At 55.5% G+C, this 18,682-nt stretch overlaps 2 protein-coding genes across 18 annotated transcripts in view; one reads left to right on the forward strand and one right to left on the reverse strand.

Annotated features, from left to right (window-relative positions):
- Positions 1 to 653: 653 nt before the first annotated feature.
- Positions 654 to 13,584, reverse strand: LOC142905281 (GDP-Man:Man(3)GlcNAc(2)-PP-Dol alpha-1,2-mannosyltransferase-like). 15 transcript variants are annotated; one of them, XM_076053498.1, is made up of 6 exons: positions 13,497 to 13,584; positions 11,394 to 11,646; positions 9,873 to 9,991; positions 7,033 to 7,780; positions 6,532 to 6,724; positions 654 to 3,566 (listed from the first exon to the last, which is right to left on the reverse strand). In XM_076053498.1, the coding sequence occupies exons 3-6, from the start codon at positions 9,986 to 9,988 to the stop codon at positions 3,289 to 3,291; spliced, it is 1,335 nt and encodes a 444-aa protein (XP_075909613.1). In that variant the 5' UTR covers positions 9,989 to 9,991; positions 11,394 to 11,646; positions 13,497 to 13,584; the 3' UTR covers positions 654 to 3,288. The 15 variants fall into 15 exon arrangements, with proteins under 15 accessions (XP_075909613.1, XP_075909602.1, XP_075909615.1 ...); XM_076053487.1 differs by having other exon boundaries at positions 9,873 to 10,079; XM_076053500.1 differs by having other exon boundaries at positions 9,873 to 10,079; positions 13,506 to 13,529.
- Positions 13,585 to 13,610: 26 nt separating this feature from the next.
- LOC116955762 (copper-transporting ATPase 2-like) overlaps positions 13,611 to 18,682 on the forward strand; it is an 86,039-nt gene continuing 80,967 nt past the window's right edge. The window contains exons 1-2 of one of the 3 annotated variants that reach the window (XM_076053486.1): positions 13,613 to 13,701; positions 14,449 to 14,479. The gene's annotated coding sequence lies outside the window, so the exon portion shown is untranslated. The other 2 variants (XM_076053485.1, XM_032977054.2) reach the window with 2 other exon arrangements.

An 18,682-nucleotide genomic window follows, 5' to 3' on the forward strand; every position in this document is an offset into this window, starting at 1 on the left:
ATCAGTTTCTAACTTTTTGTGACGTCGTGTGACGAAGGGCGGGGGGGGAGATCAAAAAATCGCCCGAAATCGCGTGACGTCATTTATGGACGGCCCCTTTGCACCGTTCGACCTTTGGGCGTTCTCTGGTCTGACTTTGGTGAGATGAGGCTGTCCCTCTCTGGTGTAGGCCAATCAGTTTCAAAGACATTGCCCAAATATTATACTGGTAGGAACCTCCTGATTACACCACCAGCCCACAGGGGATTATTGTGTCCGTCCGCCCGTCGCGCATCCAAAAATGGGAAGGGTGGGGCTGGGTGGAGAGGGGACGGTGGGGAGGGGCTGGGTGGGGAGGGGAGGATGGAGAGGGGCTGGGTGGGGAGGGTGGGGAGGGGCTGGGTGGGGGGTGGGAGGGGTGGGGCTGGGTGGGGAGGGGCTGGTCACCCCGTGGTGCCCTTATAAAACTCAACGTTTAACCTACTCACGCCGGCTTGTGCCCGCCCTCACAGTCGGGCATATTGTGCGGAACACACCACGTGGTGGTGCCACCGTTGACCCTGGCCATTGACCGAGCAACCCAACGTTCCTACCAGCTCCCTCCGCAGGAATGTGTTCAGAGCGTGTTTCGTTTGCATGTTCATCACAAGTACGTGCGGTTAATGCAGACTTGATTCCTTGCAAAAGGTTTATTTTCGGTGTTTGAAGATCTTAACACTTGTTTTTTTGCCAGAGAGGGTAAAACCTGTTCTTATGTTTCATGCTTTGGTAATGGCAAAGAAGGGTCCCATGATGCACCGTTACATTGTTATAAAAAGTACAATTGAACACTCTAAAATACCGAGAATAAATTACAGTCGGCTTTATTTAACCTTTCAAATTCTTCAGTCACTTCTTCAGTTTTTTTTAATAGAAAATATATGCAGTCCCAACATTTTCATGCTTAATGTTATACACAGCGCGATAATTCATGCCAACTGCATCAACAACTCCCCATGCTCTGCAGTCCTCAATGCATCAAGACGCTTCAGCCAATTAACGAGCGGAAACGTGCGGGGAGGGAACTGGAGCATCGGGAGGAAACCCAGGCACAGAAAGAGAGGAAGTTCAACTTGTTTTGACTGGCGAGGTCAGGTGGTGGTGGGTTATAGTAAAAAATGAAACTTTATACTTCAAGACGATCTAACGGTTCCAGGGGCGGAGCCAGGATTTCAGGCCGGGGTGACATTCAACAAATGTTAATGTCAAGAATGATTTAGAGAGAGTCAGGCTGTTGAGCTAGACAACCATCGGTTAGCGGACACGCTCTGACAATGCAGTTGAACGGAGTCCACCAGACCGAGTGTCGTACACTTACACGCAGAATGTCACCACCCCTGTCACCCCCCCTGGCTCCGCCCCTGAACGGTTCTAACCCAAAATAAACCAATTATGACTCCGATTGTGTTTGCTTCGTCCCAAGCACATTTGCTCTCCAACCATTCATAACCTCATCACCTCATCACAAAATGAGCATTGTGCCCATTGTTTAGTGTTAATATCGTTAATGTTCGTTCTTTAAGCACGAAGTTTGACTGCACCTCTGACGCGTTCGATTCCGCTCCGTTGGTGCCTGTTCCTCCATACGGGATCACCTTGATGTTGTCCGTTGCTCTCGTTCTGTGCCGACAACACCACGGGTCTCCGTGACGAACTAGCTGGGTAGCTGGCTAAACCGGACTTCCCCCCACGTAACAGATAAATTTCGATTTAAAGCTTTCGTGACTGCAGGGATTCATATTCTTGGTTCTTTCGGTAAAGTCACCGCGTAGAAGGGAAATTAAAAAATAATAAAATAATAAAATTCTCACGACGTTTCGACTGCAGCACAAGCTATCATCATCATGTATGAAAGCCACAGCAAGAAAATTGTGAAAAAGTGGCGTTTTTTTCTTTTCTTAACGTTGGTTTTCACACCTGATGATGATTGCTTGTGTTGCAATCGAAACGTCGTGATAATTTTTTGTTATTTTTTATTCATTATTTCATTATTTCCCTTCTACGTGACTTTACCGAAGGAACCAAGAACATAAATAAACGATCAATGTTGAGACGGAAGACCTTTCTCGCACAGCTGCAACAATGTTTTAATGAGACAATAGTTCAGTTTTATATATCGTAGCCATTCACTGAAGCTGCATCGCCGAAAAAAACGCTGTAGCAATTGCGTAACGCACACAGTTTTTTTCTGCACGGGGTGCGCGAAATACAAAAACAGCGGAAAGACGAACCGGACCGACGCTGCTGACAATTGTCCAAGCTCTGTGATCCTATAATCGGGCTGTTTTGGCCAACTACATTCTGGCTTAGCAATCATTGGAAGGATTTGATAAACCATTTCGGGTCTTAATTGATTGTTCACGCTTACGGTGGCTTTCAGACCGCATCCATTATTTTCATCTCCCCCCTCCTCTTTTTCGAACATAGATGGACTCGTCCATCTGAAAAACTGCCAAATCGCTGTCCGTGATGCTAACGCTAAAAAAAAACGCCACTTTTTTCAAATTTTCTTGCTGTGGTTTTCACACCTGATGATGATTGCTTGTGTTGCAGTCGAAACGTCGTGAGAATTTTATTGTTTAAATTTTTTTATTATTTTATTGTTTCCCTTCTACGTGACTTTACCGAAAGAACCAAGAATATGAATCCCTGCAGTCACGAAAGCTTTAAATCAAAACTCCAAAAGAGTCGAGCAGAATGTGGATGAACTTTAGGGACACTGGGGCTCTGTACAGTAAACATCACAAAACGTTGGTTTCCGTAGCCAATACAAGGATCCGTCCCCTGCATTCCGGTTTGGCCGCACGGTAGATTTGTTGAAATTCTCGTGATCAATCCTCGAACATCGCACGAGATCGTCACGACTTGCCCTGGATACGCCGCTCGCGAGGAGCTTTATCGGTCATAACTTGAACGACGAAACGCCACGTGCTAACGACACCGTTGTAAACGTGAAAAATCGTTGCCGGGTTGGGGTGGAGGAGGGATAATAAAAATAACTTTGGATCTCCGCTACTCCAGTGGTGCCCAACCCAAAAAAAACAAACGCGGATCGCTGAGCTTCACGCTGCTGCGATGACGACGAATCTGACGACGCCGAGTTACGCGCGGGCAAACGGCCGCGCCTCAACGGCCACACGGGGGCCCTTTTCGTTGTCCTTCCCCCACCCACCCCCGTCCGCCCGCCCGCCCGCCCGCCCGCCGTGCATCCGACGAGCGCCGCTGGCTACGTACGGCTCGAAAGACGTTCGACACGACACGCACGTCGAGTTACGCGCCGGCAAACAGCGCCTCCGTGGCGCCGGCAAACGAGCGCTCGAACTCGGCGTCGGAGAACCTGGAGACGGAGCGCCTGGCCCGCTCGCGCAGCTGCCCGCGCTCGGCCGGCGGCAGCGCCAGGATGGCGGCCATGGCCTCGGCGTAGGCCTCCTCACCGGCGGCCAGGTAGCCGGTCGCCGCTCCCTCGGCGGGCACGACGATGTCCAGCTTGGGGCCGCCCGAGTCGTGCGCGAGCACGACCGCGCCGGCGGCCATGCACTCCACCACACCTCCGGGACGCGCGAGCGGGGCGGGGGGGGGGGAGACAAAGGTTCCCGCCGTTAGGGCCTTAACAGGCCGGATTCTCGGTTTCTTTCGGTAAAGTCACACGGATACAAAATAAAAAATTTTTAGTTTAAAACTAGGAGCAGAAAACCCACGACGTTTCGATCGCGAAACCGCCACGAGCGGTCTTCGTCAGGCGGAGAGAAAGGCAGCGGGGGCAAAATGCAACCGCTGAGAAGGGCTTCCAAAAGTCGTGAGTGAGTGGGCGGGCGGGGGGGCGAGAGTTGCGAGGCAGCAGCAAGGAAAGCGGCGCGGCGTTAACAGCACGGGCGGGGCAGCCAGTGACTGATGTCGGAGTAAAGCGCGAGATAGAAGCGGAGCTGAAGGCGAGAGGCGCGGTCCAAGTGTGTTAGACAGTGGGGGGAGGAAGGGGGTAGAGATAGTGGGAAAGAGAGGGGGGGGGGGTAGAGATAGGGGGAGAGAAGAGGGGGGTAGAGATGGGGGGGTGGGGGGCATTGCACCTCACTACACACGTCCACACTGCTGACGGTAGAGGTTGACAAGAAAACACACAAAGTCATGACCCATAGCGGTTGATGACATCTTTCCAATGATTGCTGAGTTTATAACCGTCGTCTCGGTGGCAATCGTGTCTGTGTCTGTATACATGGATGGCTTCGTGAACGAATCTTTGTTGATGGCCAGTCGGCTTGCAAAGTACCGTCGTCTTAGAGAAATCAATTTCACGTGAGCCAGCCGCATTAAAGTAATGATCATCCACGGCAGAAGTATTGGTCCTGCCGTATTTCAAGTGCTGTCAGCTGCTTGTTTGTTGTGTTTAGTTTGTTGTCCTTCCCCTGCACCTGCGATTAGCGCGGTTGGCCAGGTACGGTGCGAAAGAAGTTCAATATACATAGCACAAAGGTCCACACAATAGCCTGAACAGCCTGTTGGGGAAAGTGCTGTTAGCGTGTAGCACCTATCAAGATCAGCAAAGCACACGTGGAGGTAGTGGCCAACACCACGCCTTTTTTCTCCGTAGTAGCGATGTTTACACACTGCACTAAGTACTCATTTTTAGGCTGAGTCGACCTAGGGGAGGCCCAGGACCGGTTCAAATAATCGTCGCTGGCGTCGGCCGTGAGCGGGGATCGAACTCGGGTCGCCAGGTTCATAGCGCAGCGCGCTAACCGCTACACTACCGCTCAATTGGCATCACACACAGCAGTAGCAACATCGCCTCCCTACTCTCAAAACTTGGCAGGACCTTCCAGCAAAAGAACCCTCTCCTGGGTAAACACGTCTAGTAGTAGTAATAATAATAATAAGTGCGTACATTCTATTAATATTCCTCTTGTCAAGAACGTTCTCATCTGTGACTCCAAATATCTTCTCGTCGCCGCTGCATCGGCTCTCACATCACCGAGATAACATCACGAAGGCCTTATTGATGGGCCTTATGTGAATCCTATAATCAAGGGGCCCAGCTATTTGGTCATCAACATAATCGTCCCAAACGTACTCGTGCAGCTGTTCCACCACATTTTTAAATATGGCCAAGATTCACAAGGTTGACTTTTGTGTGGACCACCCCGATCCTGAATCCCTTCCATCTCAACTTATAGATCTTTATCTCTCTATCAAAATCAGCTCAAGCCTCCCGTAGGTCACGTGACTTCTGTGTGGCGACCCCCACTCTTAAACCCCTCTCCTTTCCCAACTGCAGCCCCCTGTGACAACAGACTCTGCTCCTCCGTCAAGGTCACTCCTCTTCTTTGGTTCTTTCGGTAAGGTCACGTAGAATGAGAATAAAATAATAAATTGATAATATAAAATAACACAATAATATTCTCACGACGTTTCGGCCACAACACAAGCGGCCTTCATCAGGTGAAGGGACGAGACTTGCAGTCACGAAAGCTTTAGATCGAAGGTCACTCCTGTTCGCTCATTCTGTACTCTGTTCTTTCTCTCTTCCCTCCCCTATAATCACCCCCATCATCCCCCTCTCATCATCCCCCTCTCATCATCCCCCTCTCATCATCCCCCTCTCATCATCCCCCTCTCATCATCCCCCTCTCATCATCCCCCTCTCATCATCCCCCTCTCATCATCCCCCTCTCATCATCCCCCTCTCATCATCCCCCTCTCATCATCCCCCTCTCATCACCCCCCTCTCATCACCCCCCTCTCATCATCCCCCTCTCATCATCCCCCTCTCATCATCCCCCTCTCATCATCCCCCTCTCATCATCCCCCTCTCATCACCCCCCTCTCATCACCCCCCTCTCATCATCCCCCTCTCATCACCCCCCTCTCATCACCCCCTCTCATCATCCCCCTCTCATCATCCCCCTCTCATCATCCCCCTCTCATCACCCCCCTCTCATCACCCCCCTCTCATCATCCCCCTCTCATCATCCCCCTCTCATCATCCCCCTCTCATCATCCCCCTCTCATCATCCCCCTCTCATCATCCCCCTCTCATCATCCCCCTCTCATCATCCCCCTCTCATCATCCCCCTCTCATCACCCCCCTCTCATCACCCCCCTCTCATCATCCCCCTCTCATCATCCCCATCTCATCATCCCCCTCTCATCACCCCCCTCTCATCATCCCCCTCTCATCACCCCCCTCTCATCATCCCCCTCTCATCATCCCCCTCTCATCACCCCCCTCTCATCACCCCCCTTTCATCACCCCCCTCTCATCACCCCCGACATATTGTCCCGAGCATTGCTTCTCGCACTCCTCCTCCCCTTCCTGCCGCTCATCTTGAGACTTTCCGTCCTGGGGTCCCCATCCCTCTCCCGTTCCTTTTCTCTTTCTCCATCCATTGCATCCTCGGCTCTACTCCCCTTCCCACGGTGCGACACACGGGGGGACGGAGATTTTACGTGTTGTTAAAAGACGAAAAGTAACACGAGGGAGCGATGCGAGGTGACGGCGCGTGTGAGCGCGATGGATACCTATTCCGAAGTGCTCGTTCCACATGGTGTGGAGACCGATGGTGGCTCGGCCCAACAGCGCTTTGAGCTCGGAGAAGGAAACCCCGATGTGGAATTCCACGCGGAGATCCAGGCCCAGAGAGGCGGCCAGGGCTCGCAAGCCATCCACCCTCTTCTGGTCCTCCCGATCCCGACAGCCACCCACCAGCACCAGCTGTCAATCACGCACGCACACAAAATCTGGTAATAATATCACCATCTACCAGCACCAGCTCTGAATAATACACCCACATTAGCAACCGAACCAGCACCAGCTGGCTGCCATACATTTCCACGTGCTAAGCCACCTCGTTGAGCTATCGTTTGCGATGGCCAGGTCGCTTCTGAGAAAAAGCCACGTAGCCCCAGCGGCCCCTTACCTGGTGAAATAATAATAATAATCATAGCGTCGCACTTTCAGTTCAACATTCACGCAGGCACTGGAGCTGCACAACCTGACGGCGCGTTCAGAACGACGGCCACCTTCACGCGCGCTCGCTCCGCGGGCGACAACAGCTCCTGCAGCCGGTGGAAGGCGCGGATCTGCAGGGCGTGATCCTTCTCCGGCCGGAACTGCGCCACGGACACAATCGTCGGCCCGTCGCCACCGCCGCCGTCCTCCTGTCGCTCCAGCGGCAGCTCCAGGAAGGCGTCGACGTCGCACGGAGGGTACACGACGGCGGTGCGGTCGCCGCAGCGCCACAGCGCCAGCACGTGACCCAGCGTCCACGACGAGTTGACCATCACGCAGCGGGCGCTCGAGCCCACCAGGCCGTACAGCCACGCGAACAGCCGGTAGTAGACCACTTTTGTGCGGCTCAGCAGGGGGCTGCGCGAGATGCGCCCGGCGTTGTTGAAGCGCGCGGAGCGGTCCCGTACGACGTTCAGCATGTCCACGCTGATCGTGGGGTAGTGGACGTAGCAGCCCACGCGGCAGCCGCCCAGGAAGCGGAAGAGGGGCATCACGAACGCGTAGCCCATCGAATCGATGAGGACGTGCGGCACGCGTCGGCAGAGCGCCTCCCATCCCAGCACGATGGAGCCCAGGCTCTGGCCCAGGAGGGTGAAGTGCGGATATCGCTCGGCCTCCACCAGGTACCGGCAGCGCAGGAATACGAAGTCGACGGGACGGGGAAGGGTGATGTTAAAGCGCTGGCGAGCTCCCTCGATGATCTGGGCTCCGGTGACTCCCGTGTCGCCCGTGTACACGACAAACACCGCGTCCCTGTACCTGCACCAAACGCAAACATCCCCCGTTGTAGCCCGAACAGACTGATGGGGCAAGCGCTGTCAGGGAATAGCACCGATGAAGGCCGACAGGGCACACGAAAGGGGTGGGTGGCCCGCACTAAGCACGGTCACCTTCGTCTCCCTAGCGACGAAGTTTACACATTACACCAGGTATTCATTTGAGTATGATCCCGAAAGGGAATGGAACTCAGGTTATCGGGTTCGTAGCACCGTGCACTAACCACTACGCCAACGCTCCCCCTACATCACAAAGACAAATACCTGCATCGCGCACACACCTGGTTAACGCGACAGCACTGGTTGACTCAAGAGCGCTTGACGTCACATCTCATATCAACACATTTGAAAGGGCACTCCCTGTGGCAGCTGTCCCTGTGTTGCACAAGGTGACTCAGCACGTGGCCTGCAATCGGGCATCAGTCTGCCAGTAGGAGGCAATGATTGCTACTTATAATCCCAATGGAGTATAATCCCAATTCAGAGACCAGACACGTGGACCAGACAGAGGGACAGACAAGAAGACGCAAGCAGACATACGTGGAAAAGATGCAAGAAGATGGGTGGTGAGATGCAATCTGCCTTGCCCGGTGTACAAGGTCGTGGGTACGATCCCGATCTCGACGCCTGGACATTGGGAGTTTGCATGTTCTCCACCGTGGTCGCGTGGAATTTTACTCCAGGTCCACTGGTCGACATGCATTTATATTATTTGGCTGCTACAAATTGCCACGTGATAGCTGTGCTATCATTTGTGGCCAGGTCGCCTCTGAAAAAAAGCTAATTGCTCAGTGGGCTTTACCTGATAACAAATTTAAATCGTTTTTTAGTTTATAATCATCATCGTCATCACAGTCTGGGATCGTCCGCGGTCGAGCACGATGATCCTCCCGTTTGCGAAACCGTAACACGGAACCTCACAGTGGTGCGGTGGCGGCAACACGATTCACAAGGATCCCTCTGGCGATGCCGTCCGGAGCTTCGGCCGCTGGCAGGTTCACCCGTGGCGGAGAGGCCGATTTGGGGAAGGGTGGCGGGCGGCTAACTCTGTGACGTCACGGCCATCGCCGGTGCGGATGGGCTGTGGCTTGGCTGGCCCACTTTCGTGCTGACGAGCCACTGGGTAGACCAACATGCTTCGTCGGCCGTCCATTTTTCACTTCACTGTCCATTTTCCGTTCTTCCCTAAAAACCTCGCGTATTGTTCCTCTCTTACCCAAACGCCTCTTCCCTTACCCATCACTAACACCGTCAACCCCTATCCCAACTTCCCCACCCATTCATAACACTCACTCGTCATTAACCACTCACTGTCACTTTCTATCATCGGTTATTTCACTCATCATCATCTGCATGCACCGCCATCTTTCTCGTCAACTCATCTCATCACACTTCTGCTGTAGAAATCGTAAAATCTTTTTTCAGCGCCTTGGGCAAGCCACTATATGAATCGCAATAAGATAAGGTGTGATAAGGACAAATACTCCGGATTGTTTTGGTCTCCTTGCCAACGGGATCCAGGTCCTGCCTCGATTGAGCATCGTGTGGAATCTGGCGTGCAAAAGTGCCCTCGCGTTAACCCTCTTCCGTTCCGAGATGTCTGCAAATCACCGGGTGGGGTGTCCCGTTCACTGCCGAATCTCGGAACGCACAAGCGGTTCAGCGTTCAATTAATTTAGAAAGGCATAGCACCTCTAGATTTGAAGCTTTCGTGACTGCACGGATCCATACTCTTTGATTTTCGTTGTTTTATTTTTTTACCTACGTGACTTTACCGAAAAGAACCAGAGAGCATAGGCATAGCACCATTGTATTTGAAGATACTGCGCTCGCCGCGGAGAACCGAAGCGACACGGCCACACACTACGATAGCTGGCGACAAACGGTGCCACAGGCCCTCCCGCACGGCCTCGTGGCAGAATCGGCAACACCTGAAGACGTAGCGCAAGACGCGCGCAATTTTATTCTGGCACGATTCCGTCACCGGAGGGGAATCGGGCCGAGAAAAACGGGTTCGCCAACTCGCGCACAGCATACCGCGCACAAGTGCCAGGAGCTCCGCTCCTCCCCCTTACCTGCTCTGCAGGGTCCTCAGGGCGCACCACAGCACGCGCTCGCCACCACCGCCGGCGTTGCAGTACGGGTGGAAGAAGGCCACCACCAGGGGCGCGTCGCCTCGGCTCGACACCATCCACTGGCGCACGAGGAAGAGCAGCGTGACGAGCGCCAGCATCAGCACGACCAGGGCCAGCGCCAGCGGCAGGAGAATCGACGCAAACAGCCTGCGGCGCAGACGCGCGGCTCACGGTTACGTGTGGCGGTGGTTTTCTACAATGTGGGCGGGAAAAGCTACACAGCAGCACCCCGCCCCCCACCCAAACCGTCACCCCGATCAGATTATATTATCAATGCCGCCACTGCGGAACCAAAGCTGTGACGCTGGAATAGACGCACACAGGTTAGCCGGGCGGTTGTGGCGACGCACGCCTGTAATCCAGAGCTGTGTGGAGGAGAGGGTCGGTGGATCGCACAAATGTTGCGAAAACTCCATTCCCGTTGGGCATCGAGGTGCTGTACCCTGGCCCCCGCCAGAAGGCAGTCCAGCAAGTGGACTCATCGCCATCTGTTTCCATCTATACGGGGATAGAGTGTTGCCCCCTTGCAGGCACGCGTGGGTTTTCCCCGGGCGCTCCGGTTTCCTTCCCACTTGTATAAACGCCAATTGGCCGTAAATATCTTGAAGTAAAAATCCATGGTGGCAGGGTCCTGCTGAAAACGAGTCCCAACCACTCAGCAGCAGCAGCAGCAACAGCAGTGGGCTACTCCACAGGGCAACGAGTCGCCGTGACGTCACATCCTCATCATCCTCACCACCACCACCAACAACAACAACCACTCAGCAGCAGCAGCAACAGCAGTGGGCTACTCCACAGGGCACCCAATCGCCGTGACGTCACATCCTCGTCATCCTCACCGCCACCGGCCAACTTCAGCAGGTTTTGTTTTTCCCTTGCTGTGGTTGTCCCACCCAATGACGATTGCTCGCGTTGCGATCGAAACGTCGTGGCCTGTCATCGTTCTACCCACGTGACTTGACCGAAAGAACCCAAGGAGCGCAAACAAAGCGTGCGAAAACACCCCGTGCCACCATGCTGCCAATACCACAACGGTTTCAAATGTGCGGTAAGGCCCTCACGCTGCCACCACACGAGCCCAAGACTCACAACCGTGAGGTCATGGACCAGGGCCGCCACTGCTGCTGACAGCAATTGGGGGGGGGGGGGGGGGGTTGGGGGGTGGGAGCAGAAACACAAACAGGGGGGCAGACAGAGGGACAAAGACAGCCAGAGAGACACGGAGGGGGGGGGAGACAGAAAGACAAACAGGGGGGCAGACAGAGGGACAAACGGGGGGAGGGCAGACAGAGGGACAAACGGGGGGGGGGGGAGGGACAGACAGAGAAACACGGGGGGGTAGGGGGAGACGTAAAGACAAACAGGGGGGCAGACAGAGGGACAAACGGGGGGGGGCAGACAGAGAGACACGGGGGGCAGGCAGCGGGGGGCTCACTCCGTGCCCCCGACCCACGTCGTCACCTGATGGCTCCGTGCACAGTCTCCGCCGCGTCCATGCCCGCACGCTCCCTCTGCGTGTCTCTCTGTCTCGCCCTCTGCGTGTCTCTCTGTCTCGCCCTCTGCGTGTCTCTCTGTCTCGCCCTCTGCGTGTCTCTCTGTCTCGCTCTCTGCTGTGTCTCTGTCTCGCTCTCTTCGTCCTCGCTACCGGCCGCGGCTGCCGCAGCCAACAACGAAGGGAGCGCTCCAGCGACGTCACGACGGGAGCCAGGAAAGTCTGGGGGGGAGGGGGGGAAGCCCGCATCGTCACATCCTCATCATCCTCACCACCACCAACAACCACCCAGTCGCCGTGACGTCACATCATCATCATCACCACCACCAACAACAACAACCACCAGGCAGCAGCAGCAACAACAGCGGACGACTCCACAAGGCACCAAGTCGCCGTGACGTCACATCCTCATCATCCTCACCACCAACAACCACCGAGTCGCCGTGACGTCACATCCTCATCATCCTCACCGCCACTAACAACAACCGGGCAGCAACAACGGGCGACTTCAAAAGGCACCAAGTCGCCGTGACGTCACATCCTCATCATCCTCACCACCAACAACCACCGCGTCGCCGTGACGTCACATCCTCACCACCACCCACCGAGTCGCCGTGACGTCACATCATCATCATCCTCACCACCAACCACCGAGTCGCCGTGACGTCACATCATCATCCTCACCAACAACCACCGGGCAGCAGCAACAGCGAGCGACTCTACATGGCACCGAGTCGCCATGACGTCACATCCTCACCACCACCAAGTCGCCGTGACGTCACATTCTCATCATCCTCACCACCACCAACAACCACCCAGTCGCCGTGACGTCACATCCTCATCATCCTCACCACCAACAACCACCGGGCAGCAACAACAGCGGGCGACTTCACGAGGCACCGAGTCGCCGTGACGTCACATCCTCATCATCCTCACCACCACCAGCAACAACCACCGAGCCGCCGTGACGTCACATCCTCATCATCCTCACCACCACCAACAACCACCGAGTCGCCGTGACGTCACATCATCATTATCCTCACCACCACCAACAACCACCGAGTCGCCGTGACGTCACATCCTCATCATCCTCACCAACAACAACAACAACCACCGAGTCGCCGTGACGTCACATCCTCATCATCCTCACCACCAACAACAACCACCGGGCAGCAGCAATAACAGCGAGCGACTCCACAAGGCACGAGTCGCCGTGACGTCACATCCTCATCCTCACCACCACCAACAACCGAGTCGCCGTGACGTCACATCCTCATCATCCTCACCAACAACAACCACCGGGCAGCAGCAATAACAGCGAGCGACTCCACAAGGCACCGAGTCGCCGTGACGTCACATCCTCATCATCCTCACCAACAACCACCGAGTCGCCGTGACGTCACATCCTCATCATCCTCACCACCAACAACAACCACCGGGCAGCAGCAACAGCGGGCGACTCCACAAGTCACCAAGTCGCCGTGACGTCACATCCTCATCATCCTCACCACCGCCACCAACAACCACCGAGTCGCTGTGACGTCACATCCTCATCATCCTCACCAACAACAACCACCGAGTCGCCGTGACGTCACATCCTCATCATCCTCACCACCAACAACCACCGGGCAGCAGCAATAACAGCGAGCGACTCCACAAGGCACGAGTCGCCGTGACGTCACATCCTCATCCTCACCACCACCAACAACCACCGAGTCGCCGTGACGTCACATCCTCATCATCCTCACCAACAACAACCACCGGGCAGCAGCAATAACAGCGAGCGACTCCACAAGGCACCGAGTCGCCGTGACGTCACATCCTCATCATCCTCACCAACAACCGCCGTGACGTCACATCCTCATCATCCTCACCACCAACAACAACAACCACCGGGCAGCAGCAACAACAGCGGGCGACTCCACAAGGCACCAAGTCGCCGTGACGTCACATCCTCATCATCCTCACCGCCACCAACAACCACCGAGTCGCTGTGACGTCACATCCTCATCATCCTCACCACCAACAACAACCACCGAGTCGCCGTGACGTCACATCCTCATCATCCTCACCACCACCACCAACAACCACCACCGGGCAGCAGCAACAACAGCGGGCGACTTCACGAGGCACCGAGTGGCCGTGACGTCACATCCTCATCATCCTCACCACCAACAACAACCACCGAGTCGCCGTGACGTCACATCCTCATTATCCTTCTTCCGCCTCCTCGTGACGTAATCAGCAAGCGACTCCAGCGCGCGCCATCACGTTGCGGTAAAATCGTCATCACCGGTCACATCGTTTACAATCACCACCACCATCACCACCAGCAATACCACCATCAGCAACAACACCACCACTATCATCATCACTACCACCATCATCATCACTACCACCACCATCAGCAACACCACCATCACCACTATCATCATCATCACTACCACCATTAACAACAACACCATCACCACCACCATCAGCAACACCACCATTAAGAAACACCACCACCATCATCACCACCATCATCACCAGCAACACCCTCGTCCGCCGTGCGCTGGGTTACTCGTCGCACGGGGCGAGGTCGTCCCGACTCTCATCCCTTGTGACTCTCACCCCCTCTCTTATCCCTTGTGACTCTCACACCCTCTCTCATCCCCTCTGTCACCCCCTCTCTCACCCCCTGTGACTCTCACCCCCTCTCTCATCCCCTCTGTCACCCCCTCTCTCACCCCCTCTCTCACCCCCTCTCTCATCCCCTCTCTCATCCCCTCTCTCACCCCCTCTGTCACCCCCTCTCTCACCCACTCTGTCACCCCCTCTCTCACCCACTCTGTCACCCCCTCTCACCCCTCTGTCACCCCCTCTCTCACCCCCTCTCTCACCCCCCTCTCTCATCCCCTGTGACTCTCACCCCCTCTCTCACCCCCTCTGTCATCCCCTCTCTCACCCCCTCTGTCACCCCCTCTGTCACCCCCTCTCTCAACCCCTCTCTCACCCACTCTCTCATCCCATCGGATTGCGCAGTGGACGCGAAGCGGCCGGACTCAGCTCTGAGGTAACGATGGGGGTGACGAGGTAACGACTGAGGGTGACGAGGTAACGACTCGGGGTGATGGGGGTGACGAGGTAACGACCCAGGGTGATGGTGACGAGGTAACGACCCGAGGTGATGGGGGTGAGGAGGTAACGATGGGGGTGACGAGGTAACGACTCGGGGTGATGGGGGTGACGAGGTAACGATGGGGGTGATGGGGGTGACGAGGTAACGACTCGGGGTGATGGGGGTGACGAGGTAACGACCCATGGTGATGGGGGTGACGAGGTAACGACTCGGGTTTGATTAGAGTGACGAGGTAACGACTCGGGGTGACGAGGTAATGACTCGGAGTGATGGGGGTGACGAGGTAACGACCCGGGGTGATGGGGGTGACGAGGTAACGATCCGGGGGTGATGGGGGTGACGAGGTAACGACTCGGGTTGATGGGGTTGACGAGGTAACGACCCGGGGTGATGGGGTGACGAGGTAACGACTCGGGGTGATGGGGGTGACGAGGTAACGACTCGGGGGTGACGAGGTAACGACTCAGGGTGATGGGGTGACGAGGTAACGACTCAGGGTGATGGGGGGTGACGAGGTAACGATCCGGGGGTGATGGGGGTGACGAGGTAACGACCCAGGGTGATGGGGGTGACGAGGTAACGACTCGGGTTTGATGAGGGTGACGAGGTAACGACCCGGGGTGACGAGGTAACGACTCGGAGTGATGGGGGTGACGAGGTAACGACTCAGGGTGATGGGGGTGACGAGGTAACGACCCGGGGGTGATGGCGGTGACGAGGTAACGACCCAGGGTGATGGGGTGACGAGGTAACGACTCAGGGTGATGGGGGTGACGAGGTAACGACCCGGGGTGATGGGGGTGACGAGGTAACGACTCAGGGTGATGGGGGTGACGAGGTAACGACCCGGGGGTGATGGCGGTGACGAGGTAACGACTCAGGGTGATGGGGGTGACGAGGTAACGACTGGGGGTGATGGGGGTGACGAGGTAACGACTCGGGGTGATGGGGGTGACGAGGTAACGACCCGGGGTGATGGGGGTGACGAGGTAACGACCCATGGTGATGGGGGTGACGAGGTAACGACTCGGGGTGATGGGGGTGACGAGGTAACGACCCGGGGTGATGGGGGTGACGAGGTAACGACCCAGGGTGATGGGGGTGACGAGGTAACGACCCATGATGATGGGGGTGACGAGGTAACGACTCGGGTTTGATTATGGTGACGAGGTAACGACTCGGGGTGACGAGGTAACGACTCAGGGTGATGGGGGTGACGAGGTAACGACCTGGGGTGATGGGGGTGACGAGGTAACGACTCGGGGTGATGGGGGTAACGACCCGGGGTGATGGGGGTGACGAGGTAACGATCCGGGGGTGATGGGGGTGACGAGGTAACGACCCAGGGTGATGGGGGTGACGAGGTAACGACTCGGGGTGATGGGGGTAACGACCCGGGGTGATGGGGGTGACGAGGTAACGACCCGGGGGTGATGGCGGTGACGAGGTAACGACCCAGGGTGATGGGGGTGACGAGGTAACGACTCAGGGTGATGGGGGTAACGAGGTAACGACTCAGGGTGATGGGGGTGACGAGGTAACGACTCAGGGTGATGGGGGTGACGAGGTAACGACCCAGGGTGATGGGGGTGACGAGGTAACGACCCAGGGTGATGGGGGTGACGAGGTAACGACTCATGGTGATGGGGGTGACGAGGTAACGACTCAGGGTGATGGGGGGTGACGAGGTAACGACCCGGGGGTGATGGGGGTGACGAGGTAACGACCCGGGGTGACGAGGTAACGACCCAGGGTGACGAGGTAACGACCCCGGGTGACGAGGTATAACAGTCGAGCGAGGTTGTCTGCAGATGAGACTCACAGGGCTCAGAGAGAGTTCAGTCCAGCAGTGGATCGTGGGTTCAAGAGTTGGAGTGGATCTTGTGCAACCAGCCGCGAACTCAGAGTGACCAAGGTTGAGTCTCACGAGTGGATGGGTGAGTGAATGATTGAGTGAGTGGACGAGTGAATGATTGAGTGAGTGGACGAGTGAATGATTCAGTGAGTGGACGAGTGAATGATTGAGTGAGTGGACGAGTGAATGAGTGAGTGGACGAGTGAATGCTTGAGTGAGTGGACGAGTGAATGATTGAGTGAGTGGACGAGTGAATGATTGAGTGAGTGGACGAGTGAATGATTGAGTGAGTGGACGAGTGAATGATTGAGTGAGTGGACGAGTGAATGATTGAGTGAGTGGACGAGTGAATGATTGAGTGAGTGGACGAGTGAATGCTTGAGTGAGTGGACGAGTGAATGCTTGAGTGAGTGGACGAGTGAATGATTGAGTGATTGGACGAGTGAATGATTGAGTGAGTGGACGAGTGAGACGGTGGGTGAATGATGGGTAAATTATTGAATGAGTGAAGATGGTGAGTGAGTGAGATGGTGGGTGTGTGTTAGATGGTGGGTGAGTTAGATGGTGAATGAGTGAGATGGTGGGTGAGTGAGTGAGATGGTGGGTGAGTGAGTGAAGATGGTGAGTGAGTGGGTGAGTGAGTGAGATGGTGGGTGAGTGAGTGAGATGGTGGGTGAGTGAGTGAGATGGTGGGTGGGTGAATGAGATGGTGGGTGGGTGAGTGAGATGGTGTGTTGGGTGAGTGAGATGGTGGGTGGGTGAGTGAGATGGTCGGTGAGTGAGGGAGATGGTGAGTGAGGGAGATGTTGAGTGAGATGGTGGGTGAGTGAGTGAAAATGGTGAGTGAGATGGTGAGTGGGTGGGTGAGTGAGTGAGATGGTGGGTGGGTGAGTGAGTGAAGATGGTGGCTGGGTGAGTGAGATAGTGGGTGAGTGAGTGAGATGGTGGGTGAGTTAGATGGTGAGTGAGTGATTGAGATGGTGGGTGGGTGAGTGAGCTGGTCGGTGAGTGAGTGAGATGGTGGGTGGGTGGGTGAGATGGTGGGTGGGTGGGTGAGTGAGATGGTGGGTGGATGAGTGAAGATGGTGAGTGAGTGAGTGAGATGGTGGGTAAGTGAGTTATATGGTGAGTGAGTGAGATGGTGGGTGAGTTAGATGGTGGGTGGGTGAGTGAGTGAGATGGTGGGTGAGTGAATGAGATGGTGGTGAGTGAGATGGTGGGTGAGTGAGTGAGATGGTGGGTGGTTGAGTGAGATGGTGTGTTGGGTGAGTGAGATGGTGGGTGAGTGAGTTAGATGGTGGGTGAGTGAGTGAGATGGTGTGTGAGTGAGTGATATGGTGGGTGAGTGAGTGATATGGTGGGTGAGTGAGTGAGATGGTGGGTGGGTGAGTGAGATGGTGGGTGAGTGAGTGAGATGGTGGGTGAGTGAGTGAAGATGGTGAGTGAGTGAAGATGGTGAGTGAGTGAGATGGTGGGTTAGTGAGTGAGATGGTGGGTTAGTGAGTGAGATGGTGGGTGAGTGAGTTATATGGTGAGTGAGTGAGATGGTTAGTGAGATGGTGGGTGGGTGGGTGAGTAAGATGGTGGGTGGGTGAGTGAGATGGTGAGTGAGTGAGATGGTGGGTGAGTGAGTGAGATGGTGGGTGAGTGAGATGGTGGGTGGGTGAGTGAGATGGTGGGTGAGTGAGATGGTGAGTGGGTGGGTGAGTGAGTGAGTGGGTGAGTGAGTGAAGATGGTGAGTGAGTGAGATGGTGGGTAAGTGAGTGAGATGGTGGGTGAGTGAGTTAGATGGTGGGTGAGTGAGTTAGATGGTGGGTGAGTGAGTTAGATGATGGGTGAGTGAGTGAGATGGTGGGTGGGTGGGTGAGTGAGATGGTGGGTGAGTGAGTGAGATGGTGGGTGGGTGAGTGAGTGAATGAGATGGTCAGTGAGTGAGTGAGATGGACGGTGAGTGAGTGAGATCGTGGGTGGGTGAGTGAGATGGTGGGTGGGTGAGTGAGATGGTGAGTGAGTGGGTGAGTGAGATGGTGGGTGGGTGAGTGAGATGGTGGGTGAGTGAGTGAGATGGTGGGTGAGTGAGTGAGATGGTGGATGAGTGAGATGGTGGGTGAGTGAGATGGTGGGTGAGTGAGATGGTGGGTGAGTGAGATGGTGGGTGAGTGAGAGTGAGATGGTGGGTGAGTCGGTGGGTGAGTGAGTGAGATGGTGTGTGAGTCAGGGAGATGGTGAGTGAGATGGTGGGTGAGTGAGTGAAGATGGTGGGTGGGTGAGTGAGATGGTG

This window comes from Petromyzon marinus, chromosome 61 (genome assembly GCF_048934315.1).
Source record: "Petromyzon marinus isolate PM22_M1 ecotype Great Lakes invasive population chromosome 61, UKy_Petmar_22M1.pri1.0, whole genome shotgun sequence".
Lineage (NCBI taxonomy): Eukaryota > Metazoa > Chordata > Hyperoartia > Petromyzontiformes > Petromyzontidae > Petromyzon > Petromyzon marinus.

Excerpts from the sequence above, each read along its gene's own strand:
- LOC142905281 (XM_076053487.1), bottom strand. The coding sequence starts at position 11,428 with ATGGACGCGGCGGAGACTGTGCACGGAGCCATCAG. Across the intron at positions 10,080-11,393 it reads ACTGTGCACGGAGCCATCAG|GCTGTTTGCGTCGATTCTCC; the intron begins GTGACGACGTGG and ends TCTGCGCCGCAG. Across the intron at positions 3,567-6,531 it reads GAACGAGCACTTCGGAATAG|GTGTGGTGGAGTGCATGGCC; the intron begins GTATCCATCGCG and ends CGCGTCCCGGAG.